The sequence below is a fragment of the Cryptomeria japonica genome, chromosome 3 (genome assembly GCF_030272615.1).
Source record: "Cryptomeria japonica chromosome 3, Sugi_1.0, whole genome shotgun sequence".
Taxonomy (NCBI): domain Eukaryota; kingdom Viridiplantae; phylum Streptophyta; class Pinopsida; order Cupressales; family Cupressaceae; genus Cryptomeria; species Cryptomeria japonica.
Genome location: NC_081407.1, coordinates 549561415 through 549576509, shown reverse-complemented (window position 1 = coordinate 549576509; position 15095 = coordinate 549561415). Strand labels below are relative to the sequence as shown.

Sequence of the window (15095 nt, the reverse complement as noted above, 5' to 3'; positions counted from 1 at the left end):
GCTACTCCCATGAGTGGAAAGGAATATGTGCACAAGTGTCCATCACGGAGTCCCTCAACGTGATGTCGTCATGGAGTCACTCAACATGATGTCCACCATGGCTACTCCCAGAGGGTGGATAAACACAAGTAAGAAAATCATCACGAAGTCTCTCAATGTGATGTTGTCATGGAGTCACTCAACATGACATCCACCATGGCTACTCCCAGAGGGTGGATAGAACCACATCTCCGTCTCAGTGATGGACAAGGGCTTTCACCTCAAATTTCTCCATCACAAAGAAAGATGCATTATGGCAAATTATAAAAGATCACTGATACTGAGACTCCCTCTCACCAAGGGCTTCATTCTCCACAACTCCAAGCTTGTCTCGAAAATGCAGAAACTTCACTCTAGAGAGAGGCTTGGTGAGAATTTCAACCCTCTGTTCATCAGTGCAAATATATCTCAACTGGATAGCTTTCCTCAATACCATATCTCTGATGTAATGGTATTTGATCTCAACATGTTTTGTTTTGTCATGAAACACTGAATTGACAGATAGCTTTTCACAACTTTGATTGTCACAATGATTAACAGTCGGCTCCAATGATTGTCCAAACAATCCTGCAAGGAGCTTTCGAAGCCACACTGCTTCTCGAGTTGCTACACATGCTGCAATGTATTTTGCCTCCATTGTACTTAGTGCCATTGAGGATTGCTTCCTGCTACACCAAGAAATCATTGCAGACCCAAGTTGAAGCAACATCCAGAGGTGCTCTTTCTGTCAACTACACTTCCGGCTCAATCAGAATCAGAGTAGCCTTGTAGCTTTAGATTTACACGGGAAGAATATGAAAATTTAATTGAATATACAATCAGATAACTTTATTCAGTTATAGAGCCGTTTAAATAGGCGATTACAAGCGGTGATGTTTCTAAAAAGAAACAACTGCTTCTAAAAATAGAAGCCAAAAATAGAAAACTAAATAAAGCAAAAATTACACTAATGACCATTAAAATACTAATTAAATATTCTAATACCCTCCCTTAATGGTCATTCTATCAACGAACTACCCTATAGAAGACACTGCAGGTCTTTTGATCACAAATGGAAAGAACACTCGACTACAACGGAGACCCTCCCTGGATCTGCAAAGTGTTAATGACCAAGAATACTAGAATCCATCCAACCTGATGTTGGGTAACCAAACTGAAACCACAATTTTGAGGAAAAATCGGCAAACACTCCAAAACTGAAGATACAAATCATCATTTTTTTGTGAAAAAAAAATGGTAAAAAAAACCTAAAATGTCGCACGGTAAAACCCCAAACATCACATGGTAAAACACCAGTCATCATGCGGCAAGACACCAAACATCACATGGCACAACATCAGACATCACATGGCATAACATTATACATCATGTGGTAAAACAACAAACCTCACGCGGTGAAATAGTAGACATCACATGGTAAAACAACACTCCCTGATTTTTGAGGAAAAAATCAAGCAAAACCCCCTCGTGATTTTTTGTGGAGAAAAATCAGAAAACCCAACGGACAATTTTTCAGGAAACAATCGTGAAAACCCTGGAACCTGTAGGACGAGAGACCTTGCCTAGAAAAAAATAATTTTTGTGGAAAAAATTAATAAAACCTAGAATAATTTTGAAGGGGCAAAATTATAAAACTCAAAATATTTTTTTTTTTTAGAAAAAAATATTAAAAACCCATCACTAATTTTTTATTGAGAAAAAAATAAGAAAAAAAGAAACACGAGCTGTAGGACCAAAAACTACTATAGTCATCACGCAGAAAAAAATAGACATCAGGTGATAGAAGGTAGTGGCATCGCATGGGAAAATGACCCAAAAATCCCATGAAAAAGCCGCCGAAAATCGCGCGTGCTGGTGTAGACAAATCGCAGAATGGAAAGATGTGGGGGAAAAATTGGGAAAGATGTAGGTTGTGGCAGACAACAGTCGCGCAAAAATAATCGCACCGCCGTGTCAGTAAAATCCACGAAATAACTGCGTCGCAAGGTAAAAAAACACGCGCAGTGGAGAAAATCACGATGCCCAGAAGCCCTAAAAAAATCTCAGATAATCCATCGACCCTTGCATGAAAATTACGAACCAGAAAAAAATCCTGCCATGAAAATCACCCAGAAAATATTCGGCGCCCTGCAGAAAAAAAAAATGCAGGAAGTTGGAAACCCTCGCTGCCAGGAAAAACGCCGACTGAAATCCCACGAAAACCCTCGAATTTGCAGTTTGCAAAAAAAACGCCCAGAGAATAGTGTGCCCTAGCCGCGCAGGCACAAAACACGAACACAACCACAATTTTTTTTTCAAAAAATAAATTAAAAATGGATAAAAAATTCTGAGGAAAACCCTAGCTTGCGATTCCTAGAAACCCAAAAGCACTAATGATTTTTTTCATAAAAAAATTACTTAAATTTTTTGTCTGGAAATAATATCCAGGTCCCGCCTTCAAATTTTTTAAAAATTCACCAAACTCTATAAAACCCCATCGACCTGCTCTGATACCATGAAAAATCAATTGAATATACAATCGGATAACTTTATTCAGTTATAGAGCCATTTAAATAGGCGATTACAAGCGGTGATGTTTCTAAAAAGAAACAACTGCTTCTAAAAATAGAAGCCAAAAATAGAAAACCAAATAAAACAAAAATTACATTAATGACCATTAAAATACTAATTAAATAATAATTAAATATTCTAATAGAATATCTCAAACCATATCCAACTGTCCCAAGCAAGTATCTTAAGATATGCTTAGCTGCAACTAGATGAATTTGCCCTGGTTCACACATGAACTGACTAAGGGCACTCACTGCATAGCAAATGTCCGGTCTAGTATTGACTAGATACATCAAGGATCCAATCAATTGCTTGTACATGGTGGGATCTACCATATTTGAACTAGCTGCAAACTCACTCAATTTCTTTAAATTTGTTTCCATTGGTGTAGTCATAGATTTGCAATCCAACATCCCAAATCTCTTCAAGATATCTATGGTGTATTTTCCTTGACTTAGAATAATCTCATTGGGTCTCTGCCACACCTCTTGAAGTAGAGATTTGAATCTGCATCATTTTTGGAGAACCCTAAACTCATCAAGTATCGATCAATCCTCTTATACCAAGCACAAGGTGCCTGTTTAAGGCCATACAATGTCTTTTTCAATCTGCATACATGAGATTCCTTTCCATGAATCACAAACCCATCTGGTTGTTCAATGTACACTTCTTCTTCAATTACACCATTAAGGAATGTTGTCTTTACATCCATTTGGTGTAGCTTCCATCCTTTAGTTGATGCAATAGCAATAATAGTCCTGATGGATGTATAGCGAGCAACAGGGGCAAAGGTCTCCTCATAATCTATTCCCTCTTTCTGAGAGAATCCTCTAGCCACAAATCTTGCTTTGTACTTTTCAATTCTCCCATCAGCTGCATGCTTGATCTTGAAAAGCCACTTGGAAGATACAACTGATTTCTCTTCTGGTCTAGGAACAACATCCCAAACATCATTCTTGAGAATGGACTGATATTCTTCTGTCATAGCATCTTTCCACACTTGCTGAGTTGATGCTTCCTCAACACTGGAAGGTTTAGATTCAATGATGTGACTCATTGATGCCACATATCCTGGAAACTTGTGTGGTCTTTTGCTTTCTCTGAATGTGCCTCTAGGAGCTGCATACTTTTCTGCATCTTGCATAGTCTGTCTAGCCCATAGAGGTCTCTTTCGACCTATAGCAATATCTCTTGGAACATCTGTAGATTCCAAAGGCTCAACTGGATCAATAGCCTCTTCAGGTTAATGTAGACTCCCTCTGAATCTCGGGAGTATGATCAACGTCCATGTCCTGAGGAGTCTCTTGGTCTTCATTATCTATTTCCATGTATGAACCTTTAGATCTTTTGAATGCAACATCTTCTTCAAAAGAGACATCCCTGCTGATCTCTATTTGTTTCTGTCCTGGAATGTAGATCCTATAGGCTTTCGAAGATTCACTATAACCCACAAATATTCCTTTCTTGCCAGATGGTTCTAACTTAGATCTCTTATCTTTAGGCACATGAATACAAACAGGACAACCAAAGATTCTCAAATGACTAACCTCAGGTTTCACACCTGTAAATGCTTCTTCAGGAGTCATACTCTCCAATATTCGATGAGGGCTCCGATTCTAAACATATATTGCAATTCTAGATGCTTCTGCCCAAAGAAACGTTTGTAAGTCTTGATCATGGATCATAGCTTTGGCTGCCTCAACTATAGATCTATTCTTCCTTTCTGCAACTCCGTTTTGTTGGGGATTGTAAGGAACACAAAACTCCCTCTTAATCCCTGCCTCAATACAGAAATTACGGAAACTTCCAGAGGTGTATTCTCCTCCATTATCAGATCTTAGAACCTTGATCCTTTTTCCTGACAAGTTTTTTACTTGGGCCTTAAAGTCTTTGAATTTCTCAAGTACTTCTTTAGATTCTTTAGACTTCAAAAAATAAATCCAAGTCTTTCTAGAGTAGTCATCAAAGAAAATTACATAATACCAAAAACCACTTAAGGATGCCACAGACATTGGACCACATAAATCAGAATGAACAAGATCTAGAATACATTTTGATCTACTTTCACTACTATGAAAAGGACCCTTAGTATTCTTACCCATTGCACATCCTTTGCAAGTACCATTATGTCCCTGATTGAGTTTCGGAAGGCCGGTAACCATCTTCTCCATTGACGGAAGAGCTCTGAAGTGATAGCTCACTCGAATTGGTAGAATCATGCATCAATGCTTGAGTTGGGCTAGTAGAAAGTCTATATAGACTCTCTTGGCGAACACCAATCACCTTAGCTGTTTTAATGGTAGAGTTCTTTGGCCAAGCAAGAACTTTTCCTTTTGAGAATGCAACTTGATATCCTTTGTCCTTCAAAGCTGAAATTGATACAAGGTTCCTCTTGATACCTGGTACGAACAAGACATCACTCAAGTGAAGAGGGATGTCGGAGTCTAGATGTAGAGAGGTGGTTCCAGCACCTTTCACTGAATAGCAAGCATCATCTCCAATTATTACTTTCAAGTTGGTTTCTCTTTCCACCAAGTCAGAAAGATGCTCTCGATATCCTGTAATGTGTCGCGAAGCGCCACTATCAATCAACCAAGTGTTACTGTTGGTTGGGATATTGCTTGAAAGAGCCGAAATGAATAGAAATCTGCTTGAGTCATCTCTTGGTTCCTTCTGAGGATAGACATCATCCACATTTGCAGTAGAGGCATGTGATTTTGGTCTTGTTGGACAATCATTAGCAAAGTGCCCATATTTGTCACATCTGAAGCATTGAATATGAGAGAGATCCTTCTTCTTCTTTGATTTAGGAGCAGCATCTGATTTTCTGTCTTTATTTCTTTTGAAATTTCCTTTTCTCCCTTCTCTCCTTTTCCTCTTTGAGGTTTGGGTAGCAAGAACATAGTTGTCTTCATTGTGAGAGCTACGACCAATACCTCTTGCTGCCAACCTGGATTCTTTTTGAATGCAATCTGCTCTAAGGCGATCAAACTTTGTCATTTAGATCTTCCATTGATACTTTGGATGAAGGGCTCCCAAGATTGTGGAAGACCATTTAAAGCCAACATAACCAGGTCTCTGTTTTCAACTTCATCTCCTATGGCACTTAGCTGATCCTTCAACTCGGTGATCTTCATGAAGAAGGAGATGATAGATTCGCCTTTAGTCATTTTAATGTGATGAAGCTGTTGCGTCAATGCAAGAGCTCTGCTGGTGTTGTTTATCTCATACATGCCTTGTAGAGTCTTGAACATGGCTTTGGCCGTCTTCAACTTGGATATAATAGGTACAAGGTGATCTTTTACTGAATCAATTAATATCTTCTTGGCCTTTATTCCATTCTTTCTCCATTGTGTTTTTTCAACCTCATTAGAAGGGTCGGGTATTTCTTTCTCGACAAATTCGAGAATATCGTTTTCTTCTAATGCAATTAGGACTCTAAACTTCCAAGAGGTGAAGTTAGAGGCACCATCAAGTCTATCTTCAACCTTGAGTCCATTCACCATTTTCAAGACTTGGATAAAACTCCCTTAGATGAGAAGAGTAGATGAATTCTTTGTTGTTTAAAGTTTAAACAATTCTGATCAAGATTTTGGTTAAACCTTCTCTGGTACCATGTCAAGTTTTGGATCAGAATTTAATTTTCAGAATTTCAGAATAATATTCCTTTGAAATATATCAATTCTGAAGTAATATGTTTATATTCTGAGGATGTAGATTGGTTTGAAAGTTTTTTCAGTCTGTTAACTTCTAGCAAAAAAAACAAAAGAAACTCAGCGCATATATTCAAGTTATATCTGAATATGCACAGTATATATATATATATACATATATATTGATGATCCACACAGTAGATCTGTTTCGACAGTATTACACGAATGTGCACAGCAAGGGAGACACAGGGATTGCAGTATATGAACAGCAAATAACCCCTGAAGATAATGCAGAATATTCACAGCTATATCTCCATGAACATCATACACATATATACAGCAAATTCTTATCGAGTATTATACGAATCTTTATGCAGCATATACTTCGACCACGATATGTCTTCCAAAGCTTGGATTGAACAAATGATATACCCGTCCAAGACAAATGAAGGGACATGACCCCAATCGGGGTACCCTGTCAACCAAAGGGTGCAATAAGGATAAATAAATCCGATCAATACTCTTTCGATACTAATTAAATATTAGTTAAAGAAATTAATACTAACTAATACATTAACATGAGGAAAAACAAATAGAAAAGAAATCGTAGATGGAGGTCAGCAATAAGTAGGTTATTAAACAAAGTATTATTGATGATGAATATGGCAGTCAGGAGAAAGATATCTCCTGCTGCTAACATCAACACATATTAGCAACAAAAGTAAGTAAAATGTATAAAAAATATTTATTTTTTGTACCCCAACTTGGTAGGGTCCTGACTTCTAGCCTGTTGGGCAAAAATCTTCTTCGGTGTGTTGGAAATATCTCCAAAAATCTATATAGAGTGGTGAAGAGGTTTAGGCAAAGGCAATACGCCTTAAGTAATGTTTTGAAGGCCTCCAAAAATGCAAATTACAAAATACTAAAAAAATAGACTAATGATGTGCTCAATATTTGTTGCTCTCACATTGTTGGATTGCCTCCATACAAACCAAAGTTGACCATACTAGAAAGTACCTCATGAACCTTCACAAGTCATCCCAAAAAGATTGGGTTGGTGACAAATTGGTTCTCAACAACCCATTTCAAAATAAAAGTAATAAAAATAAAAAACAAAGAGGAAAACATACTTAAGTTTAAAAAAATAAATTACTAAAGTGAAATATAAAATTTTATATTGTTTTATTTACCTTTAGGAACTCCTATTTCAAGAATGTTTGAATATGCCTTATGCCATGTGGTTGTTGGTGATGAACATTTGGATCTCTTTGGCCTCAATGTGCATCTATTTGATCTAATCAATTTTATTGCCAATCTCGAGTGGATAGCACAAGAATATGTGTGAATAATGTGTATCAACCATTGTTCCAGCTGTTCTAGTATTTTTTACATTGTTTGTCATGATTTGGAAAAATAATTTGTCTCACTTCCTCAATGGCCACTATGAGACTGTGAGCAACAAATTGTGCATTTTTTATCTACCCCTTACAGTTTATTTTTCCAAAAGCATTGCCCCTTTAGGGTTCATTGCAATTACATTGATTAAGGGCTGATTTATGGCATCCTTTCATCCAAAAAAATGATGGATACCCTTGTCTCTTTCCACAAATCCCTAATGGGCTTAAATAAATCTTTTACAAGATTCACCTTTATTGCCAATAAGGTGCTATGCACATTTTCATAACTCAAACCCTTGTATTCTTTTGGACCCTCATTAATTTTGCTCACCATTTCTTGCCAATATGCTGATCGACCAACTTTGAAAGACAAACCATTTGGATAGATGCATCTTGCATGTGGTGATTCATTTTAAAATGTCATTTCCAGTGGTCCCTTTGTTTTTTTATGTGAAGTAGGCTCTTTTTGAGGCATGACCAAAAATGGGTGGCTTTCTAACATAACTTTAGGAATGGATGGGGAAGGAGGGTGCCTCATTGCTGGTGATTGTTTCCTTGCCAAAGGATGACTTGTTCTATGGGCTATCGCTTCATTTGCTTGCACTTACTCTTATATACTCAAGCACTTGATATATTGACATAGGTGTTCTATTTTTTCCTGGGCAAGCTTTAATGGATATTCCAAGAATGCCACACAAATGGGTTTTCACCTGACTTTATAAGCTTGTATACCTCACATCACACCCATTGCAAACCCAAACATATACCCTACCACTTGGAATCTGCTATATCATGTCAACATGCCGTCACAATGACAAGTCTGAAACCAAAAAATTATATATCCTGACTCATTTAACATTTTAAACATAGAAGAATGAAAACAAAACAAGAGAGTTCATCTTTAAAAGAAAAAATGAAGGACAATAACAAATGAAAATCTTCCTTTATGATCTCTCTGGCAATGAATGGGCTCTTGTACACATTTGGAATAGCAATCCAACTGCTCTGAATCCTTTAGTGATCAATCTTCAGCTCTATTTGTGTAATGACAATAAAGAACAAGAATTCAGCAACAATGAATGGTTTTTGTCTTTTGCATTTAAAATGAGCTAAACTAAGTTTATTTTAGTGTTTTTAATGGTTTAGATGACACTTTTAGTGTTAGGGCTCACAAATTTTTGTTTTCCAGTCAAATTTCAATTCAAGAAAAGAGAAGAAAAACACGTATCTTTAACCCGGGTTCACTTGGGTTCTGTTTGGGTTTACCAGGTTTGTCTGGCCGAATACAGGCCTGTTTGATAGGACCTTGGATGTCCCCACAAGAGCACTGTTCTTGTATACAGACCAGGTTCAAATTGGACTTGGATCCGAGCTTGCTTTCTAATTTATTGGTAACATAATAAAATACTTGAAGGGAAAGCTAACCAGAATAGATGGGTGTGTGATATCATATATTTATGTGTGAAATTCAGTAGGTAAAATGCTAATTTCATTGCTCTTGTGATGCCTGCTGAAATTGCCTTTCTGAGTTTCTGATCTTAACATGGCATTATTGAGTTACACTTCAATAAAGAATTTGTTTTTTCATCTTTCTGATGTAATTATCATATCTTCTGCAGCTGCAACACCATTAAACATTTGACAAGTACAGAGCATATGGAATGCCTAAGGTCCTTTTGGGTAGAGAATGGAGCAGATGTTCAGAAGAGAGATAAGTACTGCATTTCTCAACAAGATTTTACCAAGGTAAGCTGTACTTTTTCTTTAAGCAGTGGACCTATGCTTTCTCCATGAGGAAATATTAGAGGCTTCTCTCAGTGTACAGTTACTCACACTTGGCTATCATAACATGGCTTATGTAATATTCTTATTTCAAAATCAGCAAAATAAGCACATGGGAATGGGTTGTCGTCCATTTTAGCTTTACTGATGCCCCTGTAACTTTTGAGGGTATTGCTTTCCTTGATAACATCTTAATCTTTAGCCTGTACTCCTTCCACAAGTTTTAGGGGTATTACCAATGTTTTTCATTAACTAGAGATTTGTATGCAAACAAATATTGGGGGTGCAAGGAGAAATCAATTTGGTCAATTTGAGTGCAAACACAAATTGGGTAACTTTTTTGTACAATACTTTGGAGGGTTAGAACTTAGGATCCTCTCAGCAATACAAAAACTCGAGGTTTTTTATTATATTACTCTTTCTCATTGACATCTTTTGGCCTGCCTGGCCAGCCTATGGACCTAAGGATATTTTCACTCTCAAGATATGATTTTTGAGCTGAAGATGTATGCCAAAGTTTCTCATTATCTGGAGCTTTGAATGTTTTCTTTTTGTTCCTTTTATCTATTCTCTACGTGGTCAAAATGTTCCCAATTTTTTTTTTTTTTCCTATCTTAAAATTTTCCAAGTAAAATGGGAGGGCTAAGCACACTTTTTTGCCTCACTTGTCTTTATGCTCATGTGCATGCAATCCCCACTTCTCTTCCTTTTCCTAAAGTGTTTTTATTTGTAATACATGTGAGTGGATTGTGAACTTTCTTACACCTTTTGCATTTGTGTAAAGAGTGTGCCATCCCCACTCAATTCACTTCTTTCTTTGTCAATATATTTTTAATGTAATTTGGCAGACATGGGCTCCTTCACAAGTTTTAAATTCTTGGCCATGAAATTCAATTTTAAGGGTATTAATGACAAGAATTTATCAACTCCCCAGTTGAAGAAAATCTAGACACCAAAATCAGCCACATTGATCTTGAGGATCTTAAAGAGAGATTGATGTGTTGTGAAGGTAGCTTGCTTTATATCTATTTGTGAAATAGTGGGTGACTTCAAGCTGCAGGTTTGATACTTATGTTTAGAGCTCAGAGTGGTTTGTGGCAAGTGGTGTCCATCACAATGCTGAAACAAGTGAGGTTTGCAACTTGGTAGGTGAAATGGCAGCTCCATTGGCATCTAATTACCTTGAAGGTATATTGGAAATTCCCTCTTATGAGGAGGTGTTGACATGACCATTGATGATGCCCAATAGTTCAACCAAAACACAAAGAAAAATATGAAATTGGTGTCCTTGATCTAAGGATATTCAAACACTAGTTTGTAAGGAGATTCGACCATTTGTAAACGGTGCTGCATTTTAATAAGAAAAGTGCCTCTCTTCAATGATTTTACATTTTGAGATAGAAAACTTAAATCTGATGTTTTCCTACTGAAATCGTAACTGTTCTATCACTGAGAAATGCTACTTTATGCTAACAGAACCAATTGATTATCATATGTGTCGAGAGCATTAAAAGGAATCTCAAAATGTGTGTATGAGAATTTGACTATCCAATGTCACTGAAATCTCTACTGTTATATTTTGCAAACCTGCAATTAGTGACTGCAAAGTCAGCTAAGAACTGATGTTTTCATTGGTAGAAAACCAGCATGTTGGGACTGAAATACTATCTTGAGAAGTACAAATCGAGCTTGAAATCCTAGGTGTTGTTTTCCCTGATTTTACCATGAAAACCTTGATATTTTGCTAACTGAAATGACTGATAACTGATGACTGATTTCAAATCTTGCAAAGTCAACCCTAACAACATACAACTGTCATACACCATAAAGGAGCTTGAGAATCTGTTGTTGTGGAGACTGAAATTTCTCATTTAGGGCTAAGTGTGGTGTGAGGGCCCACAAAAGGAAACAATAAATTAATTTTTAGGGTTTTTAATTTTAAAAATTGAGTGTAGCTGTAAGGGACAGCTGGCTGTTCCTATGAAGTCTCTACGTTTTTGGGATGTTGATTGCAGTTTTAAGCTGGAACAACTTCCTTCTTTCTGACTCTTTGAACAGTATGATGCCTGTGATTCCTCTTTGAAGCTTGGACAGAGCAAACAAAGTGTCAAATAGATCTTAAACAACGTAAAATAGACTTGAAAGAAGTTCATTTTGTTTTCACGAAATGCCCTAGCAGTTTGAAATCGTGCTCTACCTGTCACCCTAGTTGTCCTTCTATGTCGAAAGGTTCGTCATATAAAAAGGAGTGAGAAAATCTCACATCATTTTTACACTTAATTCTTGGCTGAGATTTTGGAATTGTGATTTTGGCTAGTACTAACAATTAGTGAAAATTTCGTGACAATTTTAATAAAAAGCTGGTGTTGAGTTGTTTTCATGGTTTCTTGTTTGCAAATTTATAGGTTGAGTACTTTCAGGGCTTTTACACTATGCCTTAAACCTTAAATATGATGATTTCAATACCCACAGTTTACTATGTTTCCCCAGTTGACAAAAAATACTTTAGAAAGCTGGGAGTGAGGAAGAACAACACATTTAGGTTCAGGAGATAGGCATGTAGAACTGGTATTTAACAGTCAATTTATGCTAAATAGTAAAAGCCTAAAGCATTTTACTAGGTAAAGAATCACATTAGGGATAATATGGGAGCACCAATATGGAGATGATTCTGGTTCCAAGCTTTCTGTTGGAGAAAGAATTGGATAAATAGTAACTTGCATAATCTTTCAGTAAGGCAATGTTATATTCAAGTACGGGCTATTGACTATCATAAAACCAAATAGGTGTACTAAACTGTTTTTTTTGTGTTCACTTTTATTTTAATAATAGGTTAAATTTGCTGAAATTTCACTGTATATCTGCAGATTTTGAAGAATAGTTTCTAATTTTCTAAGTAAATTAGTAGCAAATCATAGCGTGTCATATAATCCCAAGTGGAGTAATTTCCCCTGCTACGAAAAATTTACAGTGAAGAGCAGTTGGCATTAAGTAAAGATTTCTCAACCTTTGCTCATAGACTTTGTCTTCATCAATTTCTATTTTCTCATGAGAATAACCTGGTTATAATATTTAAAGATCCCAGTCTTTATTTTACTAGTTTAAGGAGCATAATCCAGTTTATCTTTGATTATTGCTAAGAGAGTGTGTCTATGTCCATACCAGATTTATCTGGCATAGATTTGGTGAGCCCCAAATACTTCGGTATATCAAATTAGTTTAGACTTGACCTGATAAAATAATTTAAGTCGCTGGTCTGGGTTCAGGTTCAAATTCGGGTTTGAGAACCTGGTTTGCCGGTTTGGCAAAAATTTGAAATGGCTTTTGAGTTTGTTAGGGTTCATTAGTACAAAAACAATGTAAATTATATATATATATATATATATATATATGTATGTATGTATGTATGTATACATATGTGTATGTGTATATGTGTACATATACATATGTCTTATGTGTACATATATATGTAAAAACTATATATATGTATATGTATATACAATGATCCAAGACTCTATGAGTCTGACTTGGACTTTGCGAGGCCAAAGCCAGGTCGGCTTTGCAAAGTCCAAGGGGCTCTGGACTTGGACTCTGTCAGACTCGCCGAGTCTTGAGGCTAAGACTTTGCCGTGCAGAAACACATAAAAAGAAAAATAAAAATAAAAACTTAATTGTTTTCACTTGACCAAAAGGTCATTATATTTGCCTCCCTACCCTAAAAGCTCATTTTTATTGTTTGCAAATACAAGGAGGAGAGAAAGAGAGGCATTTGGGCAAAAAATATTGAGGCATTGAAGAGCAGACCAGTAGATCGATTGAAGAGGAGATAGTGATTGCTAATTGTTTGTGCAAGTTAGTAGCTTGCATTCACGCATTTAAAGGAGTTAAAGAAGGATTTGGAGGAGGCCTCTACAAATTTGAAGGTGCATTTTTTCAATTTTGGAGCAAATTTGAAGAGCTGAGTTATATTTTTTTGTTGTTTTTTTATTTTTTTATTTTTATATTTCCATTTTATTGTACATTTGTTTTGGTTTTGTTTCATTTTATGTTGATGGAAAAAATAAGAAAGCATAGTGTTTTTTTTAACTTAATTACAATATGTAGATGCTGACTTTTTTCATTTATAATATATTGCACCATAATGTCTCACCCTATCAGTGGTGGTAGTGGTTCCCCAAAGGTAGACCTAGTTAGAAAGGATAAGGCTTGGGAACATGCCATCCCCGGATCAAAAAAAGTAATGTGTTTTCATTGCAAAACGAAATATAGTGGGGGAAGTATTAATTGACTGAAATATCATATTGCACAAATACAATGCCATGATGCCAAACCATGCAATAGAGCACCCCCTGAGGCTATACGTGAAGTGCAAGCTCAATTAGGGGAATTTGAAGAGAAAAAGAATTAAAAAGGAAGCAAATGGTAGAAATGGCAAACATTGGTGGAGAGGCTTCTTCAAATCCTCGGCCTCCATTTCCTACATCTGGAAGTAGTGGTAGTGTGAGTGTGAGCATTGGGCTTCAGATTCGTAAAAATAAATCCACATTAGATTCACTTTTTGTTCCACACACGACTCCAGGTGCCCAATCATCGCTTGAGAGCATGGGTTGGAATAAGGTGAAACATGACGCTAGAAAAAATGCAATTGGAGATTTTTGGTTCTACAACACCGTTCCATTTCATGCAACGAGGTATTTATTATTATTTTGATTTCTCTGTCTTGATTTTTTTGCTTTTAAGAAATTAAGAGTATGTCACATTGATTATTTTAATTTTTAAAGTCACAAGTAAATCTTAATAGTTAATAGTAAATACTTATTCTGTTTATTTAATTTGTTTTAGGTCTCCTTATTTGCAAATTATTGTAGATGCCATTACTCTTTGTGGTCCAGGGGTCAAAGCCCCTAAAGATGAGATAAAAGGTCCTATTTTGAGTCAAAAGGTGGTTGATGTCAAAGCCACAATTGCCGAACAATGTGAGGTATGGAGGAGGAAGGGTTGCACAATCATGACTAATGGTTGGACCGACAAAAGAAATAGAACACTGCTGAATTTTCTTGTCTCTTCATCAGGTAATTGTACTTTGTATTTTGTAAAGTATATTGATTTAGTTATTAAGTTTTTTAATTTTTATTTTACTAAATTGCTTTTTTTTCTTTTCTCAAGTAGCATAGTGTTTTTGAAGTCAATTTATGCTTCAAGAAAAATGAAAAATGTTGAGTATCTCTGTGGGTTGTTGGAGGAGGTGGGTGAGGAGAATGTGGAATAGATAGTGACATATAATGCAGCAAATTATGTTTTTGCAAGTAAACTTCTTATGGAGAGGCACCCCACCTTGTTTTGGACCCCTTGTGCTGCTTATTGCCTTGACCTCATATTGGAGGATCTTGGCAAAATTCCCTGGATTAAAACATGTGTAGAGATTGCAAGGAATATTTGTAAATACATATATAATCATACCTAGGTCTCAATCTTATGAGAAATTTCACAAATAACAAAGAGTTGGCTCATTTAGGAATTACCCGATTTGCAACAAATTTTATCATGTTGCAATCCTTGCTTCAATCCAAGGCCGTTTTGAAATGCATGTTTGTAAGTGAGGAGTGGACCACATCATCATATGCAAAGACCACTGTAGGGATTGAGACGACTGATTGGGTTTTTGATGAGCATA

At 36.3% G+C, this 15095-nt stretch overlaps 1 protein-coding gene across 1 annotated transcript in view; it reads left to right on the top strand.

Annotated features, from left to right (window-relative positions):
* Window positions 1-15095, top strand: part of LOC131077426 (TITAN-like protein) — a 139196-nt gene that overhangs the window by 32226 nt on the left and 91875 nt on the right. The window contains exon 2 of the mRNA XM_058014921.2: window positions 9259-9385. Coding sequence (XP_057870904.1) covers window positions 9259-9385 — 127 coding nt within the window. The remainder of the gene's footprint in view (window positions 1-9258; window positions 9386-15095) is intronic.